We start from the raw sequence: 27,577 nt of genomic DNA on the forward strand, positions 1-27,577 counted from the left end.
ATACCATTTAAAGACTATAATCATGTTTTGACTACCGGGCAAGTTGACTGTGCGGTTAGGAGCGCGGAGCTGTGAGCTTGCATCCGGGAGATAGTGGGTTCGAGCCCCACTGTTGGCAGCCCTGAAGATGGTTTTCCGTGGTTTCCCATTTTCACACCAGGCAAATGCTGGGGCTGTGCCTTAATTAAGGCCATGGCTGCTTCCTTCCCATTCTCAGGCGTTTCCTATCCCATTATCGCCATAAGACCTATGTGTGTCGGTGCGATGTAAAGCAAATTGAAAAAGTATTTTTTTGTAGAAGTAGTATATTTAGATAGAAATTGAGTAAATTGTATATTGTAATTGAATTGTGGTAGTATAATGTGATTTTTTTGTTTTGTTTTTCATTTCATGTTAATTTTCAGGACCTATATTTTTGTAGTATTTTGTTGTTTTTGGTGCCAATGTATGATATTCCTCATGACAACGTTGATCATTTATTCCAGTTAGTATTGGAATTATCTAACTATTTGGTATGGAACTTTTCAGTGAACACGGCATTATTTCTTCAAATTGATTTAAATATGAAACTATATTTACTTGAAGGATTTTGATTGTATTTTATTGAGAAAAATGTCATTTTTATTTATAAAGAAAAATCAGGAATAACTCCATAATGTTGCCATCATGTCTATAACTCCATGATGTTTTAAAATCATGATTTATTTTGGGAAAATACATAATTGGAATATTGGAAATCAGGATATTCATGATTGGACCAAATCACATTATATTTTTCATATTAATTTATTGTTTCTATAATAAATTTTAATCTTCAAGATTGAAGTAAGTTAAATGATTTAATACTTTAAAGTATAATTTGTAATGGAGGTCATAGTCACTTATAAATACTATTTTTGTCATTTTATTTATTTTCAGTGGATTATTGTTTAATCTTAATAATTAGGATTAATTATTATAACTCTTGTGTTATTCTTTCTGTAGTTGTTAAAACTATTTTAATGTTGATTCAGGAAAGGAAGAGCTCGTTTTAATGAATTAATTAGTAGAGACGAGAATTATAGGCACTAAAACAGTTAAAATAGGCAGGCATATAGCCTCTAATTAGCCAAAATAAGCATGTAAATAGGCACTAACGTGTAAAATAGGCAACAAAATAGGCATGAAAAAATACTTATAATTTAATAACACACTCGATAACTATAATAGGAAATTACAACAAGCACCTTTTCAATGTTTTACGGTAACAATCTTGTTCTCCTGTCAGGCAGAATGTTTTGTACTGAGAGAAAGATCTCTCAGTATCACAGAAAGTGATTGGACAAAATTTCAGTGAAGCCACTTCATCTGGTTTTAGTTCAACTGCTTCGTCTACCTCACCTCGCAGCACCCTGGCTACTTTTACCGTCGCTTTCCATCATGGATTCTGCTGCAGGACTCTTTATGTAACGTTTTGCTGACAGCGGCTACCTTCCCAGAGGTTCGGTCAAAACTTTTCCTGACTTCTTCCACAGCCCTAAATGACTCCACCAGGGAAAGCCACTCTTATCCAACTTGGTGATTGCTCCCGGCAACTTGTTGAAGTTTGAAGATGTTCCAGTTTATGCAGGGGGATATTAGTTCCCACCATTGCAGTGCACAGGTTTATAGAAAATTGTTGTTGGTCGCTGTTCACTGTGGACTGATAGTAAAGCTACGATGACAACGCTTTCTGTACTCATGTCAAATGCATCGCAGTATTTCTATGTTGATCGATATGGTATCGTTTCACATTTGTTCTGAAAAATAATAAAATTGACTTAAATTACAATGTTCCTTTATCTTAAATTTCTACAGCTGGACTAATTGGCAATATTGCTTGGTGTATAACATGCATTTGTTTTATTGAAAAGAGAGACTATTAGAGGTAATGTTTCTAGAAGTACAAAACTTTAAAGTAGGAATAAGAGAATTCATAATTTATATGGAAATATGTCCTCAAAAATGTTCACTTATAATCTGGCAGTTGCCTGTCGAGTTCACCGGGTGAAAATATAATAAAAATGACGTGAAACGATACCTGAGTAGCGTAGAGGAGAGATCCTTCCTATATGCTTGCCAGTATTCTTACTTATATAGAATATTTAAAACGGAGGCACTATAAATCTCAGATTTGCGAACATTTCTTATTTTGCTATTCGCCGGCTTTGGTCAGCCGAATCGGCTGTCATGAAAACTATTTTCCGTTGCCTGCAGTGGATCCTGCATCATGTGTGTCCACTAGGCTGCCACCCTCGTTGTAAAATTAGAAAACCGTGTGATTTGAAATTGTCGTGACATGTGCCCATAACCTTATTTTTTGTTACAATTTAGCAAGACTCTAGATGGGATGCTAGAGCTTACACACCCCAGACTCTCTTTCCTTGTCCCCCCCCAGCACAACCGTTACTACCCGGACCTCACCAATCCAGACCAACGGTCTTTTCACTGGCCTGATCTTGTAAAGACAGACTTTGCAGCCTTGCAAAACATGCTGCACCGGGCGAGTTGGCCATGCGCGTAGAGGCGCGCGGCTGTGAGCTTGCATCCGGGAGATAGTAGGTTCGAATCCCACTATCGGCAGCCCTGAAGATGGTTTTCCGTGGTTTCCCATTTTCACACCAGGCAAATGCTGGGGCTGTACCTTAATTAAGGCCACGGCCGCTTCCTTCCAACTCCTAGGCCTTTCCCATCCCATCGTCGCCATAAGACCTATCTGTGTCGGTGCGACGTAAAGCCCCTAGCAAAAAAAAAAAAAACAAACAAACAAACATGCTGCGACATCGTTCAAGCCGTGCCATCTTGTATGTCTAGCTTCTGTGACGTCGTCCTAGCTGCACCGCATTTGATCTTCAACCTATGTTTCGCGAAGGCTTAGCGGAAGCGTAATAGAGTTCACTAGAGGCTATACATAGCGCTGGTGAAAGTTGCTCAAGATTTTTTAAAATTACATTTCAGTTGTAGTCCGCATCTGTGGTGTAGTAGTTAGCGTGATTAGCCGCCACCCAACGAGACCCGGGTTCGATTCCTGGCTCTGCCACTAAATTTGAAAAGTGATACGAGGGCTGGAACGGGGTACACCCAACCTTGGGAGGTCAACTGAATAGAGATGGGTTTGATTCCCACCTCAGCCATCCTCAAAGTGGTTTTCTGTGGTTTCCCACTTCTCCTCCAGGAAAATGCCGGGATGGTACCTAACTTAAGGACGCGGCCACTTTCTTCCCTCTTCTTTGCCTGTCCCTTCCAATCTCCCCATGCCTTCACAAAGCCCCTTTTCAGCATTGAAGGTGAGGCTGTCCGGGTTAGGAACTGGTCCTTCTCCCCAGTTGTATCCCCCGACCCAAAGTCCAGGACACTGCCCTTGAGATGGTAGAGGTGGGATCCTTCGCTGAATCCGAGGGAAAAACCAACCCTGGAGGGTAAACTGATTAAGAAAAAAGGAAAGGAAAGGAAAGAAAGAAAGAAAGAAAGAAAGAAAATATTTCAGTTGTAAATCTCTATTTTCACAGGAAATGAATCAGAGTTCAAAATACCGATTTTTAATTTTCATCCACTCTGTGACAAGAGACCACCACTGTTCTAACTCCTCGTTCAGTAATTAAATGATTAATTACATTTTAGCATTACAAATTATTGAAAGTTCATGAATAATACAGCATTGCAACAAAACAACTTTCCACGATACATAAATTAATAGGCCTATAAATGCTGCAATGAAATGCAATCGTAGTTCAGTCACAAAAAAAAAAAAAAAAAAACACAAAGGAACAAGTGAATTTACCTCCTTACAGCAAGCTTGGAATCCCCTGTGATCCACCCCTGTAGCCAGTAGGACAATGATTTTTCTTTGCAATTACAATTTTTTATGTCACAGCGACACAGATAGGTTTTATGGTGACAATGGAATGGAAAAGGCCTAGGAGTGGGAAGGAAGCGACCGTGGCCTTAATTAAGGTACAGCTCCAGCGTTTGCCTGGTATAAAAATGGGAAACCATGGAAAACCCTCTTCAGGGCTGCCAACACTGGAGCTGGAACCCACTATCTCCCGGATGCAAGCTCACAGTCGCACGTCCCTAAGCACGCAGCCAACTCGCCCGGTAATTTTTCTTTGGGCAGTGCCACGGACACACTTCTTCGTCACAATAAATCACAACACATCCTGAAGATAAAGCATACGCGTACAACAGTTTACATCGAGAAGGAGGTATAAGGGATATGGGTTGTGCAACGTAGTTCAACGTTGATTAGTTCTTGCGTATATCTTAGAAGGTTGGAGGGGTGAAGGCTGCGAGGTCAAATTGTTCCTTCTTTTTCCTGACGGAAATTTCTCAAGAACTATTTCTGATGACTTCCGAGAATTCCCATTTTTGTTCGTGGGGTAAACAGATCTTGAGAAATGAGAAGATTATACTGTCAAGCACTTTAGTTACAATATAATGCACTGGAAGAAAATCGGCTGCTTTAAAATAGATTCAAAAGGCAACAAGATATTTCATTCCACAGATTTGACATACAAAAAGGAAGTCTTCCCCCAAAGATTGACGGAAGAAAACTACATGGAATTATGACAGATCGATCCTTTCAGTCGTGGTGCCAGTTACCACATAAAGGAAAGGGAGTAGTTTTATATTCAGACTGCCCAAAAGTAAACTCCTGGATGACTTATAAATCATCTCTGTCCTCTTCTGAATACATAAATGCAGTAAAGATGTCATGCAACCTCACTGCAGTCAGATCGGTTCCCACTAGGTCGTTCAGCACAATCCATTGCTACCAAAATGGCTGCAACAAGACAGAAACCCTTGGACATGTGCTGGGATTCTGCTGGAACACTGAGCTAATGTGCAGCCATTGCTACCACCATGTAAGAACGTCGATTGCTCAATCCATGAGACAGCGCTGATGGGAGGTGCACATGGAGATTCACTGCATTTCTACCGATGACTCTAATTGGAGGGCTGACATCATAGCCACCAACAGAAAGGACAGAAAAGCAAGCGTTTATGTTCCGTGCTTGCCTTTCTGTCAGCAAAGTATAAAATACCTATCAATCGGTGGATTGTCATTGCTATTCGGAGCAAGAGGCCCCCTCCCTAATCAGACATCAACTTTACTACAAAATTTGAAAGTTCCATTCTGCAAAATAGAAAAAATAGTAATACAAATACTGAGGGACTCTCTACAAATCATTGATTTCCATCTATACTTGAGAATGTGATCAACATTACTCCCCTGCTAACCCTGGAAAAAAGAAGATAACAGCATTAACAATTCAATTTCTACTTTTTGATGTTTTTAAACTCCGTTGAAATTTTAACCTGATCGTATTTTGGATCTGAATGGTCATCTTCTCTCTCTCTCTCTCTCTCTCTCTCTCTCTCTCACTGCTTCCAGCCACAGGGGGAAGTTTAATTGAAATCTGTCTGGCACAACCTTAGCCATTCCCTTTTGAAGTGCACCAGCATTGATCTTTCATAGATTTTGGACAAACCTCAAAATTCATGGAATGAGAAAAGGAACATCATGTTTCTCTGTGTGTTACTTAATAACTTGTATTAACCCTCTTGGAGCCAAGAACCGATCTGGTCGACCGCTCCCCATCAGCTGGAAGAGGCCAGAGCTCCGCCTCCCCTCTACTACTGTAAAGTGCCAGGCTGTTTTCAGTGGAAATACATGTATTTTAAAATTCACATATATCTACCTGTGTATAGCATATACCGGCATGAAATTTTCTACATATCGACTACGTAGAATACAAAACTGGTTTGGAGTGATGTAAAGAGTCAAAAACGTTTTATTGCTGATTTATAGTTGTCGATAACATTTATTTTTAGGAAGAGAAAAATATTTTTGCAATTTCTCTCTCAATATCTACTTTGAAAAAATAGTTTACGATATAAAAGAATGTACATAATTATGTATAATGTATTTCTAAATACAATTCTACAGAATAACTAATTTGAACAAGAAAAATAAAAACATAAAAAAAATAAAAATTCAAACATTTGTCACTAGTAAAAACAAGACAAAATTTTACTCACCGATAAAATTCGCGTGTATGTATCGATGTTTGGCAAATACTGACAAATTTTCTACATGCGGACAACACAGCATAAAAATAATTCTGAATTATTAAATAAGTAAAAAATAATAGTTGATATTAGTTTTTTAAGAAGAAAAGTTTCTCGTTTTCGGTTGTAATATATATTAAAAAAATAATTTTACAATACAACAGAATTTACGAAATTATGAAATGTATGGCACTAAAGCCGTGATTTGCTTTGACCTACTAAGCGACCGCTGCTCAGTTCGGTACCTGCAGTTTAAGAGGTGAATCATGGTCAGTGAGGCTGATCCTTTCAGTAATTATTCTTGGTTTTCCAGACCGGGGTCGCCCTCTCACCCTCAGATATCTCCTCAAGTGCAATCACTTAGGGTCACTTAGATTGAGTGAACCTCGAACCATCCCTCAGGACCAGGCGAAAATTCTTGACCGGGGGTGGGAATCGAACCCATGACCTCCGGGTGAGAGGCAGGCACGCTACACTTGGCCCACGGAGACCGGCATTTAGGTAATGATAAAGGACTATATGTGACTATAAGGTTTAGCAGAGAGTAAGTGAAAAGTAAATTGAAGTATGATATGGGTGGAGAATCAGACGGTACGGCATGTTTAGGTCCAAGAACTTCCTTGAAGTAGACAGGAGGTTGAGGAATGTTGTCGGGTTCATTGGGACAAATTTCCACAAAATGTTCTCCAGAGACATCATCATCATATTCGTTATCACTAGTTTCATCTACCACCATATTCATTTAGTGCCGTTAGAAACAATTAAACGTCTCTTCTTTAGCTGCGATGATTCCGCGGACGTGTCCGGTATAATTTTGTTGCTACAATCTGAACTAAATTGCCTATCGCTATCCGAAAAATCATCCGCGTTAACTTCACATTGTTCCAAATACTGCATTAATTTATTGTCATCAATACCTGCTGAAAAAATATCACTTGAACAACTTGCCATTTTCCTGTCACAAATCCACTCACTGTAAGGAGCAATCTCTTACTGACCGGTTAGCGGTATTTGTAAACACAGGAATCGACTCTTGTGAAAGGTATAACACCCTCTTAGAACTGCCAAAGCAAGGCCAGGCACACAATAACGTGTAGCCCCTTTACTACAGGTTGTAACAAAAGTATGCACGTCACTATAGGTTGCCTCAAAATTATGTATATCACAAAATTTTAAGCCGGCTGATGTAATCGGCTCTGGCAACTTCCGACTGGATTGTTAAAGGCCGACCAGATCGGCTCTGGCAATTTAAAGGGCGGGTGCTCGTACTACCGCCTGGCACTAAGAGAGTTAATAGTATGATTTTTTTTTTGTCTGGAAATCCCCGCTGAATTTGGTTGAATATCTTCAGAAGAAATCCACATTGAAAACGTTATTTAGCTAATATATTCCTCATCCACAACAATTGGCTCACTTCCTCAGAAACTTTCATGTGTAAATTTTCTATTCATGTAACTTCCTTACTGACCACATAACAAACTTCCTACTTTTCCCTTTTCTGACTTTGTGTTTTCAAATAGAAAAATTCTGTAGGTTGTATACTATTTGACCCTTGGAAACTTAATTGCTCTTTGTGTCTTTCCCCTCAGTTTTAACTCCAGTTGTTATTATCTTATTGAATTATTAATGATATATTTTATATTACTGATTCTTTGTTACACAAGTATTATTTTCAGGTCAAAATGCAATGCTTGATAAGTGGAGACAGAACCATGAATCATGTTCGTTACGTATCAAGACTTTACGGGACATGGTGACCCAGTTGCTCACCCGCACTGCGGCTGCACATGGGAAGACTACCTCCCTACCTACGAGTGTGTATCTGCGCCCTCCAGAACGTGATGTCCTTCATACTTTGTGAGTCTACTTCTTATAGAAATAAGACTTGTAATAATCTTGTTAAAATCGACAAATTTGACCATTATCGGTCCTTAATTGGTCCGTATTGACTCGTAACAATAATATACAACGGGCAATTGTTTAGTCCACCCTGTCAATATATTATCAGTATTTGATATTTTACAGTGTTTTACACGTACATGTTTCCGGAGCCGCAACTCCCTTCATCAGCGCTTTCTACATCAATATTAATCTTCTCCAGATCCCAAAACCTAACATCACTCTGTTTTACATTAAAGATTGCCCTCTATAATAATAACTCTAAACCATATACATGTACACTGTTCATTTCTTGTTAATGTCTGTTGTAATGCAATACATTCACACATACTAGAACTCTTTAAAACACTCGTGAAGAATTCAAATATTCCTCCTATATTGTACAACTCCTACAAATATGTACCATAACTTTCGATGGATTTACTAGCCGAATCTGCCACAGATAAACTGATTCTTGTCACTATTTGAATTATTGGCATTCAAGCATAGGCCCATTAAAAATCAAAATATGTAGTATTCACATATAGGAACAGGCATTCGTACGATCTGTCTAACACCTGTCAATACCTTTATATTTTGCCTTTCGATTAGGTGGAAAATATTTTCTTACGAAACCATTAGATTATATCATCAATATGACTATGAGGTGGATAGTTTGTAATACTGTCTTAACACTTTCAAGAAATTCAATATTGATATACTGTAGCGTACAATAATAATAATAATAATAATAATAATAATAACAACAACATTTTTGCAAATGCAAGTAGAATTAACACAGACAACCGATTTAATAAATCAGGGATATACAAACTGACATATCAAAACTATAACGAAAGATACATTGGACAATCAGGAAGAAACATATCTGTTAGATATAAAGAACATATAAACACCAAAAAGTACGGGAGATAAGTTGTGCAAGTGATAAATATCATTGTTAATCCGTATTGAAGATACTATATTTAGGATGCTAGAGGGTTTATTGACCGGGCGAGTTGGCCGTGCGCGTAGAGGCGCGCGGCTGTGAGCTTGCATCCGGGAGATAGTAGGTTCGGATCCCACTATCGGCAGCCCTGAAAATGGTTTTCCGTGGTTTACCATTTTCACACCAGGCAAATGCTGGGGCTGTACCTTAATTAAGGCCACGGCCGCTTCCTTCCAACTCCTAGGCCTTTCCTATCCCACCGTCGCCATAAGACCTATCTGTGTCGATGCGACGTAAAGCCCCTAGCAAAAAAAAAAAAAAAGGGGGTTTATTGTGTCACCTATCCAATACATTATACATTTATTTTTTGACATTTAGGAATTTATTACCATTTCCATTTGAGACATGTTTCGCCCTTCTTTGAGGGCATCATCAGTCATAGTACCACCTCAAGGCATAAATCAGGTATTTGATTAATAATTAAATTGTAAATACTAAGATACAAACTGAACATATTACAGTGGAAAGAAAAAATGCTCAATGATGATACAGATAAACAATATTATGTTTATGACACAGTAGTCGGCACCAATGCGTAAATTCACAATTAGTCCACATTAATCCCTCAACCGTTGAGGGCTGGGAATCCCTCAACTGTTGTTATGAACTGAGGTTAGACCACTCTGCATATTACTGTATAGTGTTAATGCTGCAATCGTCAACCAACGGCTGAAACAACGAGACGCACTTAGTGCCAGATATTTGTATCCTTTCTCCCCAAGCTGCTCTCTTGTAAATATGTATTATAAGCTTGTAATTTCCCAACTGTTCAATGGAATATTGTAAAATTACTGTATAATTACCCTGTCAAATTGTGATCATTCAACCAAAGGCAGTAATTAGTGTTATGAACGTTGACGCCAGACACTTTATACCTTTTCTTCCCAAACTGCTGCCATGTAAATATATGTATAAACTTCATAATTTCCTATGATTTTCTATTAGATTAGCGTCAATTATTCTTTGGACCACCACTGCTGGACATTGCTAAAATACCCTGTGAATTTACGCATTGGTGCCGACTACTGTGTCATAAACATATATTGTTTATCTGTATCATCACTGAGCATATTTTCTTTCCATTGTAATATGTTAAGTTTGTATCTTAGTATTTACAATTTAATTACTAATCAGGTACCTGATTTATGCCTTGAGGTGGTACTATGACTGATGATGCCCTCAAAGAAGGGCGAAACATGTCTCAAATGGAAATGGTAATAAATTCCTAAATGTTAAAAAAAAAAAAAAAAGTATAATGTATTGAATAGGTGACACAATAAACCCTTTAGCATCCTAGATATGTTATGTGTGAACATATTCACAAAAATAATCATTAATTTACCAACATAGAACAAGACATGAAATTAATACATTTGACAAATAAAGGGAAATATATGGATGTCCTGGAGAAGTTAGAAATTTAGAACAGAAACAAAATCTTGAAAATAAAATGAATACATCAATGAAGAAAATCAGTTATTTAAATTAGCTAACCAATATGTGAAAAGAAAGGAAAATGGATAACATCACTTATAACCGTTCAGCCCACCCCCCTCCCCTTCTCTCATCTTAGGCGGTTAAAGTTACAAGCAACAACAGCAGTATACACACTAGTGTGTGTCTGGCTGGCAAGCAGGTAGGCTTCCTCTGCTTCAACATTTCAGTAAGTTCTATTAATATATACTTACTAAAATAATTATGAGAATATGTTTTATCTGTGTAACAAAGCTTTTTCTTTTTATAGTACTAGAACAACAAATTCCAGGACATAACGGGAGGTTTGTTCTGCTCTGTTTAAAAAAAAAAAAAAAAAAACAGTCCAACAACAGTAAAAACAGTAAAGCATGACTTCATCTGGCCTGATAGCAATAATATACAACTAAATCCTAATGTGTTTATAATTTAATAATAAATCAGTGCTTCCTAGAAAGGATTTTAATATCAACAAGATTTAAAAATGACCATAAGATACTTGATTTTTAATGGGCCTACGCTTAAATGGTGATAATTCAAATAGTGACAAGAATCAGTTTTATCTGTGGCCAACTCAGCTAGTAAATCCATCTAAAGTTATGGTACATATTTGTAAGAGTAGTACAATACAGGAGGAATATTTTAACTTTTCACGAGTGTTTTAAAGGATTGTAGTATGTGTGCATTTGTTACATTACAACAGACATTAACAAGAAATGAACAGTGTGTGTATATATATATATATGGGTTAGATTTATTATTATAGATGGCAATCTTTAATGTAAAACAGAGTGATGTTAGATCTTGGGATTTGGAGAAGATTGATATTGATGTAGAAAGTGCTGATGAAGGGAGTTACGGCTACCAAAACATGTACATGTAAGGCATTGTAAAAAATCAAATATTGATAATATATTGATAGGATGGACTAAACAATCACCTGTTGTACATTATCATCTTGTTAAACATGTCACAAATCTTCATTATCTGTCCTAGATCTGAAGCTGGCCTAAGATGTTATGACCAGTTACGGCGTAGACCTCGAGAAGTTCGATCTCAGAAGATGGACAGTATTGAAATGGTGAAGGTAGTCTACAATTGCCTTAAACAACGAGATATCCTTCTGAGAGACACGGAATTCAATAGTCATTTGCAGTAAGTTTATTAGCAACACAATTTTTTCTTTTTTTACTAATAATCTACTGTTGGAATTTCCTCTTGCTACTTGTAATAGGTGGGGATACTGACCACTATACTACTGGGGATACAAAGTTATGAGACCTGTCTGTCCTGTCTGTGTGCCATTTGCAGATTGATGAGAGATAAATACAGTATGTTCATAAAAAACAGAACACCTTGAAAGACTAGAGATAGGAAGTTCATATTCACAGGACATGTTCGTTAGTGTGTTCTGCAGAAACGATTAGCATTTTAGTCACCTAGATTCAGCATGTGTCCTGTTGCCTAGTAGGCATTGGGTCCTCCATGGGCACTTGATTACTTTTTTCATGTGTGATAGTATCGACGCGTATAAGGTGCTAATGGCGTCCTGGGGTATAGCCATCCATGCCTGCATTCATCTGGTTCCACAGTTCATCTTTGGTGGTTGGCAGTGGGTCATGGCGCCGCACCCGTCGTTTCACCATACCCTACACATTTTCGATTGGCGACCAGTCCGGTGATTAGGTGGACCAGGGCAACAGTCTGACATCCTCTGACGACAAGAAGGCACGTGTTCATGCAGCAAAATTTGGTTGCGCTTTGTCCTGCTGAAATATGGCGTCTGGGATGTCGTGCAGAAAAGGTATGGCTACGGGTCGCAGGATGTCATCCACGTAGGTCAAACCGGTCACCGTGCCCTGGACATGCACCGACTGTGATTTGTGGTTGTACGCAATAGCACCCCACATCATAAGGCCTTGAGTTCGTGCTGTATGTCTTGTGCGAATTCAGTCAGCGTGATGCCTCTCCCCTTGTCTGCGGCGAATCAAAATGCAGCCATCATTTTGTAACAAACAGAACCTGGATTCATCCGAAAGCACTATCTGCTGCCATTCCTGTCTCCAGTGACGTCGTTCCATACGCCATTGCAGTCTAGAATGTTTATGCACATTAGTGAAAGGTGGGCGGAAGAAGTGGATGACGTGCCGGTAACCCAGATCATAATAAGCGGCGATGGACTGTCACTCCTGATAGTGTACGATGCGTTACACTGTTCCCCTTTTGCGCCAGAGCCGGTGCCGATCTCTTCTGCAATGCCATTCGGATGAGGTGTCGTCTTCTGCGGGGTTGGGGTGGGGATGTTCTGGGGAGTGCGACCAGATCCATCTTGTCATGTTCTACGGCCTTCTGTGAACCATTCTCTACACACCCCTTGCACTGCTGGCACACTTCGTCCCACACGAGCAGCAATATCCTGGATGGATGCATCACGTTCTCTCATACCAATAATGCGCCCTCTTTCAAACTCACTCATTTGACGGTACGGTCCTGGCATACATCTGCGAGGCATCCTGCACGTTTGCTCAAGTCACACTGATCCATTACCTTCGGTTTATAGCGACAACGAGAGCCGCAGGCACATTTTACCAGTCGGTGGTGGTGCGCGAGATATTGATGTGGACCTTGAACCTGAGGGCCGACATAGTTCAAATGCTAATCATATCCTCAGAACATACTAATGCACATGTCCTGTGAATATGAACTTCCTATCTCTAGTCTTTCAAGGTGTCTGGATTTTATGAACATGAGTGTGTTTCATTGATCTGTCTCTGTCTTATCCTTGGCTTAAACAATTTGAAAATGACTGAGGTATGAGCGATGCTAGTAATACCATTCCTTATGCAGCCAGTCCCTGCTATGCATGGTGCGAAAATGTTACTCATAGGGTCAGGTGGTTCATGCATTTCAGTGGGCTTGGCAGACTGATACGTAATAGCAACTTCTGGCTCACTGAGGAAAGCAACGGGAACTACCTCACTCGTAGTACGCCTCTTCAGTGATGCCTAGGCCATCTATGACAGCTGATGGCAGAGCTCTTGAGGATCCAACCAGCCTTAGATCTGAGGACTGAACACATACATGCAATATGACTTTGACTTCTTCTGACTTTGGCACATATATAAGTAAACTTGCTTGATTGTACTTGTTATGAATGTTGGTATGCAGAATTTGGCACAGTTTTTCCACATGTCTATTGTTGAGAGACGGACTGAAAGAGAATGTATTCCTCGCATCCTACCTGCCAAACATAGAGGTCCTATTATTAGCCAAGCACTTTCTTATCTGTTACTTGAGTAAATTGGGGGCGATGACCTAAATGTTAGGTGACTTTAAACAACAAGCATCATCATCACTTGAGCAAATGTTGGTGTAAGCCAGAACGCCCCATGTTGACCGCTGCAAGTCTTAGAAATAAGGTGTCCCAGTATGAATTCCTATAAATTGAACTGTAAATTGTGCGTTACTAAATTACAGCTTTTTTGTTTTCATCTGTATTAGACGAAGAAAACAAAACTTTAAACACACTTCCGTGATGCCGCCTGCATTACTGAGATAGCACTCACAAACCTTGGTTTTGCACTGATCCCTCTTCTGTTGTTATCCTGGAATTTCCTACCCGAATTCTCTTTCGTCACACTTCTGATGCCAAAATAATTGAAGGAAGGAAGGCAGTTCGGAAGCAGCATGCTTGCATGCTTCTATGCTTCTGATTGCAATTTATTTATAGTGTTGGACTGTGTTGTGAAATGTTGTTTCCATGCTGCCTGTTAAATGTGTAAGAAGAGACCTCATACCTAAATGAATTGAGGGAAAGGAATTTCTGAGAACAGATGGCGATGTAGTTCATTGTCATAAGTTATGATTTTCATTTTCGTTTTGAAGTATAACTTATAATGGGAATTAATTGAGGGATGTTCCACCATTCAACACAATGTATAAAACATGACATTTATTAAGCTATGACCGGTATCGATTCTCTTGGAATCATAATCAGTTTACGGTAAATAAATCAAAGGATCCTAATAACAATCAACATGAAAACTGCCTTAAATACATTTACAATGGTTGACATAAAATACATATGACCATAAAACATATTACTATTTACAGAAAGTTCTTGGAATCAGGTCACAGATAACTGCAGACATATATGACAAAAAAACACATTACTATTTACAGAAAGTTCTTGGATCTAGGTCACAGATAATTGCAACGCATTTGTACACTGTTGAACAGAGCTTTAGGAAAATGTGTAAAAACTTGAAGTTGCAGAATACTGTAAAGTACTTATTTATTACAGTGGGTATAAAAGACATACGTTAAATGTTCAGATATTCTTAGTTGAATCATTGGTGTATGGTAGAAACATGTATTAAACTTGACGGTCTTGTGAAGTGCTGATGCTTGCAGTTAAAATGATTAGCTGAGGGGTTGGAGGAACATTCTTTGTTGTTACGTAACATCTGCTTAGTTGTTGAAACTGTTGACTGTTATTGTTGTTGAAGTAAAAGTTGATTGATGCTATGGCCTTGGTTGTATGGCATAGTATCTTAAAAGGTGAAAGTCCACACACATTAGTTCTCATTTATTTTTTATTTTTATTTTTCCTCAGGACCGTCCAGTAAAGTAATAAATAACAACCTCACAGTATTCTGCAACTTCGAGGTTTTACACATTTTCCTAAAGCTCTGTTCAACAGTGTACAAACGCACTGCAATTATCTGTGACCTAGATCTAAGAACTTACTGTAAATAGTAATGTGTTTTAAGGCAGTTTTCACGTTGATTGTTATTAGGATCCTTTGTTTGATTTATTTATCGCGAACTGGTGATGATTCCAAGGGAATCAAAACCGGTCTTCGCTCAATAAATGTCATGTTTTATACATTGTGTTGAATGGTGGAACATCCCTCGAGTAGATTATTGTGGTTGTTGCATTAATTTATTAATTTATTCATGCTACTTCTTATCCATGCTTTTTTTTCCTTTTCTTTAGTAGTTTATTTTTTAAATAATTCTATTAGCACCTTATACTAGGCAGTGACCTACTTAATTTTAATGTTACTATTTCTGGAAAAAACACACATAAAAAGAAGAGATATGTTTGTTTGTAGATTAAATTTTCAAAAATGTTTCAAGTTGATCAACATATAACTTCAGTTTCACACATTGCTAAAATAAAACAATGCAAAGAAATCAAAACTGAATATATTCAAACATTTATTACTAAATACAACACTTGCTAAGCCAGGCCCAAAGCCATTTTTTATGAATTTATGTGATGCTCTAGCAGGGGCAGATATACCGCTTAAAAACTAGCAAATCTCTTATTGAAATTATCTTCAGAGAAGTATACGAAACATGATGATATCCCAGATCCAACAACCTTAAGAATAAACTATCTTCCAATATCATAAGCACATGTACCATATGAGAAAAGCAGATTTTTATTAATTTATTTATGTTATTTCCTGCATGATCACTAAATAATGTTATTTGGAACTACAAAATTCATGTTGAAAGGACATAATTTCAGACTTTGTTTACATGAGTAGTTTTTTATTTACAATTTTGCCAAATAAGTTTTAGATAAAATTCGAAACGACGTACGAAATTCAAGCAAATGGGCCTCTGGGGACGAAACTGTGGACTCAGCAGGTTATGTTACAAATTTAATAGTTGCAAAGTTAAGTGAGAATGAACCTGGTCAAGCTCCTCGTGTGTGCTGCAAAGTTTTACAAAAACAAATCATTCTTCAATTGCCATTGCAAACTTTTTCAATGAAGGAATGCGGTGAGAAGTTGCATTAATTTTAGTAAATGATCATACAAAATTTTGTACATCGTGTTTTGAAATGTATATGATTTCTAATACTTTCATTGATATTTCAGGAATTTTGTGGTCAAATAATTTAGTTAAGGAAAGAATTTTCCTGCTGTTGACTGATATGCTGTACATGGTGAAGGCTGGGAAAACCTGTAAAGTATTTTACACCAATCTGAAGTGCATTATATGTTTAGCCCATGTGCTGCATGGTGTGGCGGTAACAATATGTCTTAAGTATGAGAACGTGAATACACTGATTTTTTTCCCCCCCAAAAAATAAATGCATAAAATGTTTGTTTTTGTTAACAAGGAAGCCATACTTTCCAGTGTCGACGTAGTAAAATGCAAACTAAAATATTTCCAGTCTGTCAAACATACAAAAAATTTCTATATATATTATAACACTATAAACATACCTGTAAAAATCACAGTACTGTATTATACAAATAATGGCGTGTTTTGTTCTACAAGAACATCCTCAGATTCTAAGAAATCACTTAAATCATGCATATATATGTACAGTATTGCTTATGTTGTGTAAACTTGTCAATGATAGAGAGTTAGGTGATAATATGAATAAGTATTAACAAATAATGATATAAGTATTAACATAAAGAAAAACTTCTGTCCTTCCATTGCTAAGATCAGTCAAAATACTCTTTCTACATTTGCAGGTATTCTGCAAGTTTTAATAATCCTGAACTACAATCAACTCGACCCATTTCTGACAGCAAGGTAACTTTTTATATTCAGGGTCCCCACTACTCTCATTCAGGAATTGTTCGAAATTGCAGAACTGATCTAAAGATTTCAAATCATCAGTTTGAAAGCCAAATACAAAAATACATTTTTCAACATCACAGAAATAAATATTTCTTTCAGCGCCATCCATTTAAAATTCAAATCCTAGTTACCTCATGTCGCTTGTCACACATTAACATAGCAGTATTCTGATAGGGTGTTGCTGAGAGAGAAGCATGCAATATACAAAGTGGTAAATAGCATCTGCTATCACAATACAAGGCATGAATAGAATAATCATATGTACTGTATATTCATGATCACATTTCTGTATATCGATACGACATCAGTTGTAATGAAGAATACTTGTAAAAACGAAGTAGTAAAACAGATTACCCCAAAATAAGCTAATTCACTAAAATAAGGACATGTTCAAATAAAAGAGGATGTCTGGTCACCCTAGACAAGTTTCATTTTAAAGTGTTTTTTGTGCTTATTCAGTACATACTGAACAACAGACAGACAGACAAAACTTTCAGAAATGAGATACCGTCTCCACACTACCACAAAATCACGATAGAGGTATGAATGTACAGACAGTCATTATATTCTTATTGTATTAATAAGATAATTATACGAGGGCTGTAATTAAATAGTGGCAACGTAGTCCAGACACTCGCAGGAGGTCGGGCATGCGCAAATGCAATATGGAAGTGGTCAGGTGGCGCTGTGGTGGATGTGTAGTGTGCATTTGACAGGCATCCAGTTGGGAGTGTTGTTCCTGTGTGGCGTTCAAGTGAAAAGTGTCTATTTCACTGCTCTAAAGCATGTTTTCGTTAAAACGAAGGTTGTCCATGGCAGAAATGCATCGGAATGTTATTGAGAATTACATGAAACCTATGGTGAGAATGCATTACCATATAGGATGGTTGCATGATGGATCAAGGCGTTTGTGCGGGTTGGAATGAGACTGCGGATTTACATCACGCAGATCATCCGTCCATTTCTCAAGATCAGATGGACATCATGAGTGGTCTCATTTCCATAGACCATCGATGAACTGCCCGGAAATTACCCTCCATACTCACCAGACACGAATCATCACTGTGGCACATACTGGTGAAATGAGGAAAATTGCGTTCCATTGGGTTCCACATCAACTCACCAACGTAAAGAAATGGCACTGGTATGCACTGGCTGGCATCCACCTAGACAGATACTGTAACGAAGGACACGCATTTCTGCAGCGTATTGTTGTCATTGATGAGACGTGGGCATGAGCCTACGAGCCTGAATTAAGACATCAATCGAATGAACGGTGTACCCCCTGTGGGTGGGGGGTGCAGATGAAGAATACACCCATGATATCCCCTGCCTATCTTAAGAGGCGACTAAAACGGGTCCAAGGGGCTCTGAACTTGGAAGCGTTGGTTGGCGACCACGGGGCCCTTAACTGAGTCCTGGCATTGCTTCTGCCTACTTGTGCCAGGCTCCTCACTTTCGTCTATCCTGTCTGACCTCCCTTGTTCAACTCGTGTTCTTTTCCGACCCTGGCAGTTTAGAGCATTCAAGGCCTAGGGAGTCTTTCATTTTCATGCTCTTCGTGGCTCTTGCCTTCCATCATCCGTTACTTCATTTTTCGAAGTGATGGATCCCTTCTTTTTTCTTTCCCCCCCCCCCCTTCTTTTCTCTCTCTGTCTACTTCCGATGGGTGGGGGACACAGACGAAGAATACACCCACGGTATCCCCTGCCTGTCGTAAGAGGCGACTAAGAGGGGCGACAAAGGGATGATTGTATTAGAACCATAAAATTACTTGTGATTAGTACCATCACACGGGAATCACCGTGGGTCGCCTTTACTTGCGATTAGTGCCACTATGTTAGGTACACAATAGGTTTACGATTAGTAGCAACAGAAGGGAAGTCTGTATGGGTTTTCCAGTACCCGTGATTAGTACCATTGTGAGAAACACCACGGTTCTGGGCATTGCCTGTGGTTAGTACCACTATATCAGCGACACCGTGGGTCTGTGTTACCTGTGATTAGTACCCAATATATGAGGAACACCATGGGAATACCGGTGCCCGTGATTAGTACACCTAGGTGAGAAACACCGTGGGTTTGCATTACATATGAGTGGTGCCATTATGTGAGAAACACCATAGGTCTGAGTTACCTTTGCAAAGTACAATGCTTGTGAGTAGTACCATAATGTGTGGAACACCGTGAGTCTACGCTACTTTTGATTAGTACTGCAACATGACAAATACCATGGTTCTACTTCACTAGCGATAAGTACCATTATGAGGGGCCGTTGACCTGTATTTGAACCCCTTTAGACAACAAGCATCCTCGATTCAAGTTTGTGCTTTAGAAGCAGTCCCTTGGTCAGTAATACTATTGTTTATGATAGTTTCTGAGAAGGTGGGCATTGTGGGTTGGATCCACTGATTGTTTTAAATTCATATCCGTCCATTTTTTCTTCTTGATCATGTTTTTATTCTGGTCAGTGGACGATTTTGAACTTTTAAATTGTCGTTATATTTCATCTCATTTTGTACCTTTAGGGGCCGATGATCTAGACGTTAGGCCCCTTTAAACAACAAGCATCATCGTCATCATCATCATCAATAAAAGGGGTCACCCAGGTTCGCCACGTCCACAGAAGTTTTGATAGGAACCTAGTCGGGTGAAGCATATGCTAATTGTGGCATATTCTTCGAGGGTGTTAATCTTATGTATGCTGTGCCTGAGGGACAAACTCTCAAGAGCACCTACTATTGCCAATTGAAGGAATTGCACTTGTTCTATCAATATTACTGCTACTTTATTTACAGTCCCCGTATTTATACTCTAAACAGGGCAAATAGCTCAGATCAGTCCGTACATTGTGGAGATTGGTTTTTGTTGGTATGCATCAAGTAGTTCTGTTAATTTTGTATTCTCTTGCATCGTGCATTAAAGTCTCATTAACTGTGAAATAGTTCTTGAGAATCTTTTGTTGTGCTTTTAAATTACAGAACTGTAAGTGTCTTATAATTTCAGACAAGTTGCTGGGATTCAAGATGATTTAGAGCAGTTGTTGTCTCCATCCAAACAGTGTCTTGCAGAATTGAAAAGACTGAGGTTAGAGGTCTGCCAAATGCAACTGGAGCGTCAGAAGGATATTTGGAAGTTGATGGTGAGTAACTGTGATGCTGCGCTCAAATTTCCTAACCATGTGCTCCTTTTCACTACTTGTCACATACATAGTAATTTCTGTCCTCAAACATCTGCTACTATAATGGTACAAGACCATCTCCATTTTTTTCCTCTATTGTATATGCTATTGATAGGAGCCATCATCTGGAGTACCATGGGAACAGAATGGTTCTTGTTTGGATACACTAAATGTTGTAGTTTTCTGAACTGTTACAAGATAGATTGTTAACTTTTTACTACGGACATGTAAGATACAGTAGCGGCACTTGTGATACATAAGTGGGGAGGACACAAAAATAAATAGGCACAAAAAATACCCAGGTTTGAGGGATATAGCAGATGGGGGTTTCATCAAAAAGAAAAAGATAGCTCCAAAATGGTGAGTTGTAATGCACTCTGAACAAATTTTGATAGAGCGGTAAAGATTCAATCTACCAACTTAAATGTAGTAATAATAGCTTTTTGAGATTTTCATTCAATACTATGCAATGAAACTTTAACGTAAGGAACAATAATTACACATGTACTGTAATTAAATAGAAGTACAGCATGATTACACAATTAAAAATCATTTAGTATTTGACTACACAATAACAAAGTAACAGACACTAGATAGAACTACACACACACATTGAATGAGTGAGACTGCCAGACTGACAAATGTGCATGGCAAGCGGGTGAATCATACCTCAGTGTCCTAGACCTCGGCAAAAATGTACCCTTGCTGCTCTTCCTCACAACACGTGCTACATGTTATTGCACAAGTCTCCAATACTTGCTGTGATGCTGTACAAATCGGTCAGTCAGTATGAATGGTATTTTATGCATATTTCTGCCAAGTGATTTTCTTAATTTAAAGAAATTAAAGAAAAGAATTAACTGATAAGACAACAGGGTTTGTACAAATTGCTTTGTTAGATGATTCCTATAATTCTTAGCTTCAGACAGCTAAACTGGAATAAAAATGTAATGTTTTCTCCACGAATGGTGGGGGTTCGGGGACCGGCTGTCCCCCTAATCACTGAATCACTGCTACTGGCTTTATACATTCTCCAACATGGGCAGTTTTAAATCAGAAATGGGCTTTTAGATAAATGAATAGAATTAACGCATTGCGGATGGGAGAAGAGTTAACTCGTCTTTGTCTGGCCGAGCGTTGCGGACGGGAGACTAGTTAACTCGTCTTCACGAGACACGTATGTTCGGTGACATTGGTCGAAACTTCTGAAACTAGCTGGCGGTCAAGGTTTCTAGAATCTCGGTGTTGAAGCTTTTGTGTTATTCCGTTGATAGCTTTGCATTAAATTCCTCTTCTGTTTTATGATTCATTTGCTAAGTTTTCCGACCACATGTGTACAACATTCAAGGAGCCATGTGATAGGTAAAATGGCGCTTCCCAGACTGAACACGAGCTTAGATGCAGACGAGGTTTTTAATTAATTATATCTGGATAAGTAACCGGATTGCCCCAGTGATGTTGACGACCATGAGTTTGATGTTGAAAGCTATGCTAACAAAAGTGTTTCGGTTGATATTGATGTACGCCCTCCAAAACAACGTGACATAGAGGTGGTCGAGAACGAGGCTGAAAGTGATATTGTTAGGGTAAATGGAAGTATATACCTATTTATTCTGATGAATGGGTAGTAGTTCACAGACTTTAGAGGATTTCCCAGGAGTTCCTGGCAAAACGGTAAGACTTGATAAACCTCAAAATACTCAAAATATTGAGTAGTAGGGCTTACTTTTTGTGATGATTTCTTTGAACTTGTTGCCGAGCATACGAAATTGTATCACGAGCAAACTTCTTTGTCACACAAATATCCCCTAAGAGCTTGAAGTGGCTTGATGTAACGATACGACACAATGATTTTTTGCTTTGTTTATATTGATGGGACAGGTAAGAAAGTCATATTGGAAAGACTACTGGTCAACTGATTCCCTCATTTAAACCACCATATACAGTGAGTAGAAATAGATTTGAGCAGATACCACACCAGGAAATGTTATTAGGACTCTTACCAAAGGTCTCCTGTAAATTTCACCATAATCAGTACAAGGTTAATGAAGCTCGACTCATTTATGTGCATGCGCTGTAGCAATATGTTACACAGAAAATGGGAGGGCACAGGGGTTGAGCAGTGTGATGATGATCACCCGGTCCACAATGTGTTAAAAATATGAAATGAAGAACAGAAAAAGTGTCATTTTATTTCACTTAAAAATTCATATATTCTGGCCAGTTAAATCTATGGTAATGGAGTAAACCATACAGCCAGTGTCTCCACGCCGAGTGTTGGGCGGCGGTAAATAGCCTGACCCACTATAAGGACCAACAGCTAAGGGCAGAGGAGTCCTTGTTGAAGGGAAATGGGCCCTCAGTGGTGGAAATGCCACTGAAAACCCATATCAGCTGTAGCGTCTGTACTCCAGAGGAGCAGCTATAAAAGGAGTCTGTTCTCCATGTTAGGAGCGGCCTACAAGTTTCGGCTGCCAGTAGCTCTAAAATGCCTTTGGGAGTGGCGAACCCATCGTAATGAAAGCCTATATGATGACAAGTGTACTGAAGCCTCGGAAAATGCTAGAGCGTTCCCCACAAGCAATATGCAAAAGCCTAGGGCGTTCCCTACAAGCGATGTGCAGGTCTTGTGATGCTGTGAGAAATGGGCGACCAGCAACCAAATACATCAAGATAGCAACTATCAATATAGTGACACTGATAGGGAAAGTGGAAGAATTTGTAGATTTTATGAGACCAAATGGAAAGGAAAAGTGAGAGGAAACTAAAGAAAGAATACGCCTTATACTTTAATGGAGGAAGAGAAGCCAAAAATGGTGTAGGTCTCATAATTAGAAAACCTAAAGGAATACCTAGAATTGGTGGAAAACATAAATGATAGGTTGATTAAAGTCAGATTGAGACTTGAAACTGGTGTTACAGATATAATTCAAGGGTATGGTGTTTGGTCTGTGAGAGCTATTTTATTTTGCTCAAGTCCGCCAGTAAGCTGATTAGGACCCCCCTATCCACCACTTGGACGATATCATAGTAGGTTGCTGTTGTTGTTGTTGTTGTTATTATTATTATTATTATTATTATTATTATTATTATTATTATTATTATTATTATTGGAAAGAGCCCTTAAGGTCAATGACAGTATAATTTCCTCTGCTTTCAAGTTTGTTTGTCTTTCTCTGTCCATCAAACTCCAAATTTGCCCTGGTGTGAAAAAAATTGGCAGTGCCTTCTGTACTTTTGCATTACACTGGTCCACTTCATTGCCTGAACGGTCAATGTAGTCGCCTTCGGTTCAGAGGATCTCGGGTTTGATTCTCGACTGGGTCAGAGATTTTAACCTTAAAAGATTATTCTCCCTGGCTCAGGGACTGGGTGTTTATACTATTTCCAACATTCCTGCAACTCATACACAACACTATCCTCCACTACAAAAAAATGCAGTTTCCAGACACAGCAGATGCCGCTCGTTGGAGGGCCTGGCTTACAAGGGCTGCGCCAGGCTAGAAATAGCCAAATGAAATTTAAAAGACACTGTTTTTTTCGTGTTTGAATTTTTTGACGGCATTCTACATACCTAGGACCGAGAAGTTTTTAAAAGTATAATTGCTCTTTAAAGCTGCATTACTCTTCAACAGTAATTACATTTCTTTAGGACTGTGATTTATGCTTCATATTTGCTTTGAACTTCATCCAATTCCTGCCTTTGCTTCTCTGTTTTTTGCTTCTTTGGCTCAGTAGTTTATTCATAGACAGTTGGTTTTTATAATTTTTTTAAATTCACTGGCGACAAACTTTTCGGAGCGGAGGGTGCTCTTTTTGAGACCTTCCCTTTCTTTTCTCTCTGCTCGTGTTCATTTTTAAAGCCGCATTAGAAAATGCATAATTTATTTTAAAAGTTTTAAAATTCTGTGAGTAAATTCATGATTTAAAACAATAATTGTCAGGTTTAATGCATGTAAGGGTATTTATACAAAATTATTGCCATTATGATTATGATGATTATTATTATTATGATTATTATTATTTTACTAGGTCAATATTATAACCCTAACTACAATCTTAACGACTTGTCTGAAAAACCCACAATTTTATTTGATACACTTATTTCTGTAATTAATAATCTAAAAATACGAAAAGATCAATCAGTATACAAAATAATACGAAACACGCTAGCTTACTACCCCCACCATAATCCACGCCCTCCCGACCAATGCCCTCCAGCTACCGCCACCACCCCTTACCCTACATAACACGCTCCGCCTCTTTGTAAGGGCTTGTGGTCTGTTGTCTGTCATTTTGCAAGGCAGTTCCTCATGAACTTTACCTTCGTCAACTTGATGCTCGAGGTGAGTTTCTATTTACAAAAAGGAATTTCTCCTTGGTCTCCGCTTCCATCACGATAATACACAATTTATTTTCTTCCTTTAGGTCCGTCTTGGTTCGAGATCTTTCTAGATCCACCAAAATCCTTCTGAACATATTGTTTTTCAAGAAATCTTGGCCGTCAATCTACAATTCTCAAATGTATGCATATTTATGGATACAGCTATCAAAATATAAGATCAATATTACGTGGCACATGTACTAATATAATTTAATTTACTGAATCCGCACAAGATATTAGTCACTATACTCTAGATACTATCAAGGCAAACTCGGAACATTCTACACGGGTCATTAACATATATTCTACGAGGAACTGTTTTTGTCAAAAATTGGTGCTGTAAACTGATTTTCCCTCACTTATAACGACTTTTAATATTCTAATTAGCCAATTTTACTGTATGTTAAATGTAATTAAAAATGTTTACAATTCAATAAGGCCAATTGAATGCCTTTAATGTCCAATTAAGACAGGCCTTTCCAACTCGAGCACTTAGTGCCGGGGCGCACCAGCGCTACACTCAGCAGCACCTTTCCCCACCTACCCCACGCAGTGGTCGCTGCATGTGTGCGTAAGAGACAGTACATTCATTCTCGTTCTCTCTCTATGTGTGTCATTCTCAGTAGAATCTACTCGATAGAACAGACAGTGGAGCAGTTGGTTTCACCTTCGTTAAAATGTCGTTTAATCCTTCATGGGTGGATTCATATTTTGTTCTCAGTACTGAAGGTAAAGCTCAGTGTTTAATTTGTCATGTCATTTTAAACGTAAAGTCTTCAACCGTGCGACGACACTACCACAATAAACATATTTCCACCTATGATTACATTGTTGGCGCAGCAAGAACCGAACAAATTGCTATGTTAAAATCGGAATTGCCAAGTTCTTCAGAGATACATAATAACTTACTCATTAGGAATTGTTTTACATGCAATTTAGGAGATTTGTTTTGGTTTTTGGTTTTGTATTATTAAGAACTGTTTAGAATTAGACTTAGATGTGCTGCTAAGAAAAAACACTGGTGGAGTTGGCGGCATGGTTAGGGGCGCTCAGCTGTGGGCTTGCATCCGGGAGATATTGGATTCGAACCCCACTGTCGGTAGCGCTGCAGATGGTTTTCCGTTGTTTCCCATTTTCAAACCAAGAAAATGCTGGGGCTGTTCCTTAATTAAGCCCACAGCCGCTTCCTTCCCATTCATAGCCTTTTCCTATCCCATCATCGCCATAAGACCTATTGCAAAAAAGAACCCACAAAGATAATTATTTTAATTATTTTATCTCCCTGTCCCACAGATACTTGAACTCAATACTTTAGAAGGCGCAGTTCGAGCACGTTATGGGCTGTTGTTGCTCTGAAAATTGCAAAAAAAAACAGATGTTTTCAACTCTGAATTTAAATAAATGGAGAACTAGGACTTCTCTGTCTGATGCAGACTTAGAGGCTGTACTTAGAATTTCTACTGCCAAATCGATTGTACCCATTATTGGTAAATTAGTTGCTGCTAAACGATGTCAGCAATCGACTTAAACGCTAAATGCACATTAAGGCAAACGCAAAGTATGTACAGAATAAATTGTGTGTTTATGTGTTCACAGAACTGTCATAAATAATATTGTTTTCATAAGCTGCGCGCCGACTTGACGACCTGTGGTTCTGCATCTGTCACTTCCCCTCCTTCCCCCACCACCTCAACGTTGCTATAGCACAGCACCGGGGCTGCTGCCGGGGCCAGCCGGGGCCGTGGAAGCACCTCAGTTGGAATTGCTTGAATTAAGATATATTTTATGAAGAATTTTTTACAAAAACTCAATACTGTAATGAACTTTTATAACATCTACAAGCAATTTGACAACGTGATTTACTATTTTTATATTCAAAAGATTGTATAATATTTATGACTTGTATTGTATCTCATACAAATTGTTCTAGTCTTTGTATTTTAAATATACAAGTTTTATGGTGAACACCCAATACAAAAACTTAGTTTAAGAACAAGTTGTACATACATAAATTGTAAAATTATTTTAGTGCCTTGTAACAATTTTCTTAGCCTGATGATGGCAAGTATAGTTGCCGAAACTGGTCCCAGTAATGAGATCACATAAATATGTGATGTATTAATAACTTCACAACTTTGTAGTATTGAATAGGTGGAACCACTTACCCATATTTCTTAATGTAACTGCTTGTGATTTGGCAACGATACTTATTCAGCGGCTACTTCCTTTGCTACCGGGCCAATGATCTAGCCCGGAGGTGCTCAACTGAGCCGTTGAGGCTAGCCCAGTGTGGCCAGGCTGACGTGCTGTAAATGCAGGAAGCTTACATAGCAAGCATACGTCACAGTGAAGCGAGAGAGCGAACACACTTTGCAGGGAAGGGAACAGTGATGTTCGATTGTCATTACGAAGCTCTGCTTCACTACTCAGCAAAATGCTGAATGGTGTACAGTATTTAAGAAAAAAATGCTATAATCACAAGAAAACCAACCTTTTCAAGATATTCCAGTTTGATTTATACTGTGCTCGTTATAAACAGTCGGTTTTATATTTATACATTCAAAGAAAATTAACATGTTATAATTTTTATGTTACAATTTGCAAAGGTACGAGGTTTAAGCATACAAGCTGCAATTTATAATTCCTTGGATGGGAATGACAGTATTTTCATTAAAAAAAGTAACATTCCTGTTATTCATACAGCAAAACGTAATACATTTGCATAATTCAAAACGTTTAAAACTTATCACAATCAGGCGTCCGATGTTAATAGCTAGCCTCTAAATGGCGAGGGAGTTTCATCAGGGTGGGGACATAGATATTTACTATCCTAGATTAAAGTACAACAGCAATGTAAATGTATCTACCAAATAGATGTACAGGTAGGCCACCAAAGGAAAGCCTTATCGTCCGGACCATGACGACCGATCCAACGATGGGGAACAGCTCTA

At 38.5% G+C, this 27,577-nt stretch overlaps 1 protein-coding gene across 2 annotated transcripts in view; it reads left to right on the forward strand.

Annotated features, from left to right (window-relative positions):
- The window catches only part of IKKbeta (I-kappaB kinase beta), a 198,696-nt gene that overhangs the window by 144,578 nt on the left and 26,541 nt on the right, over positions 1 to 27,577 (forward strand). For both annotated transcript variants that reach the window (XR_010858472.2, XM_067135101.2), the window contains exons 11-13: positions 7,767 to 7,947; positions 11,447 to 11,605; positions 20,068 to 20,203. Coding sequence is in view for 1 of the 2 variants with exons in the window: in XM_067135101.2 (XP_066991202.2) it covers positions 7,767 to 7,947; positions 11,447 to 11,605; positions 20,068 to 20,203 (476 nt within the window). In the remaining variant the exon portion in view is untranslated. The remainder of the gene's footprint in view (positions 1 to 7,766; positions 7,948 to 11,446; positions 11,606 to 20,067; positions 20,204 to 27,577) is intronic.

Source organism: Anabrus simplex, chromosome 1 (assembly GCF_040414725.1).
Source record: "Anabrus simplex isolate iqAnaSimp1 chromosome 1, ASM4041472v1, whole genome shotgun sequence".
Taxonomy (NCBI): Eukaryota; Metazoa; Arthropoda; class Insecta; order Orthoptera; family Tettigoniidae; genus Anabrus; species Anabrus simplex.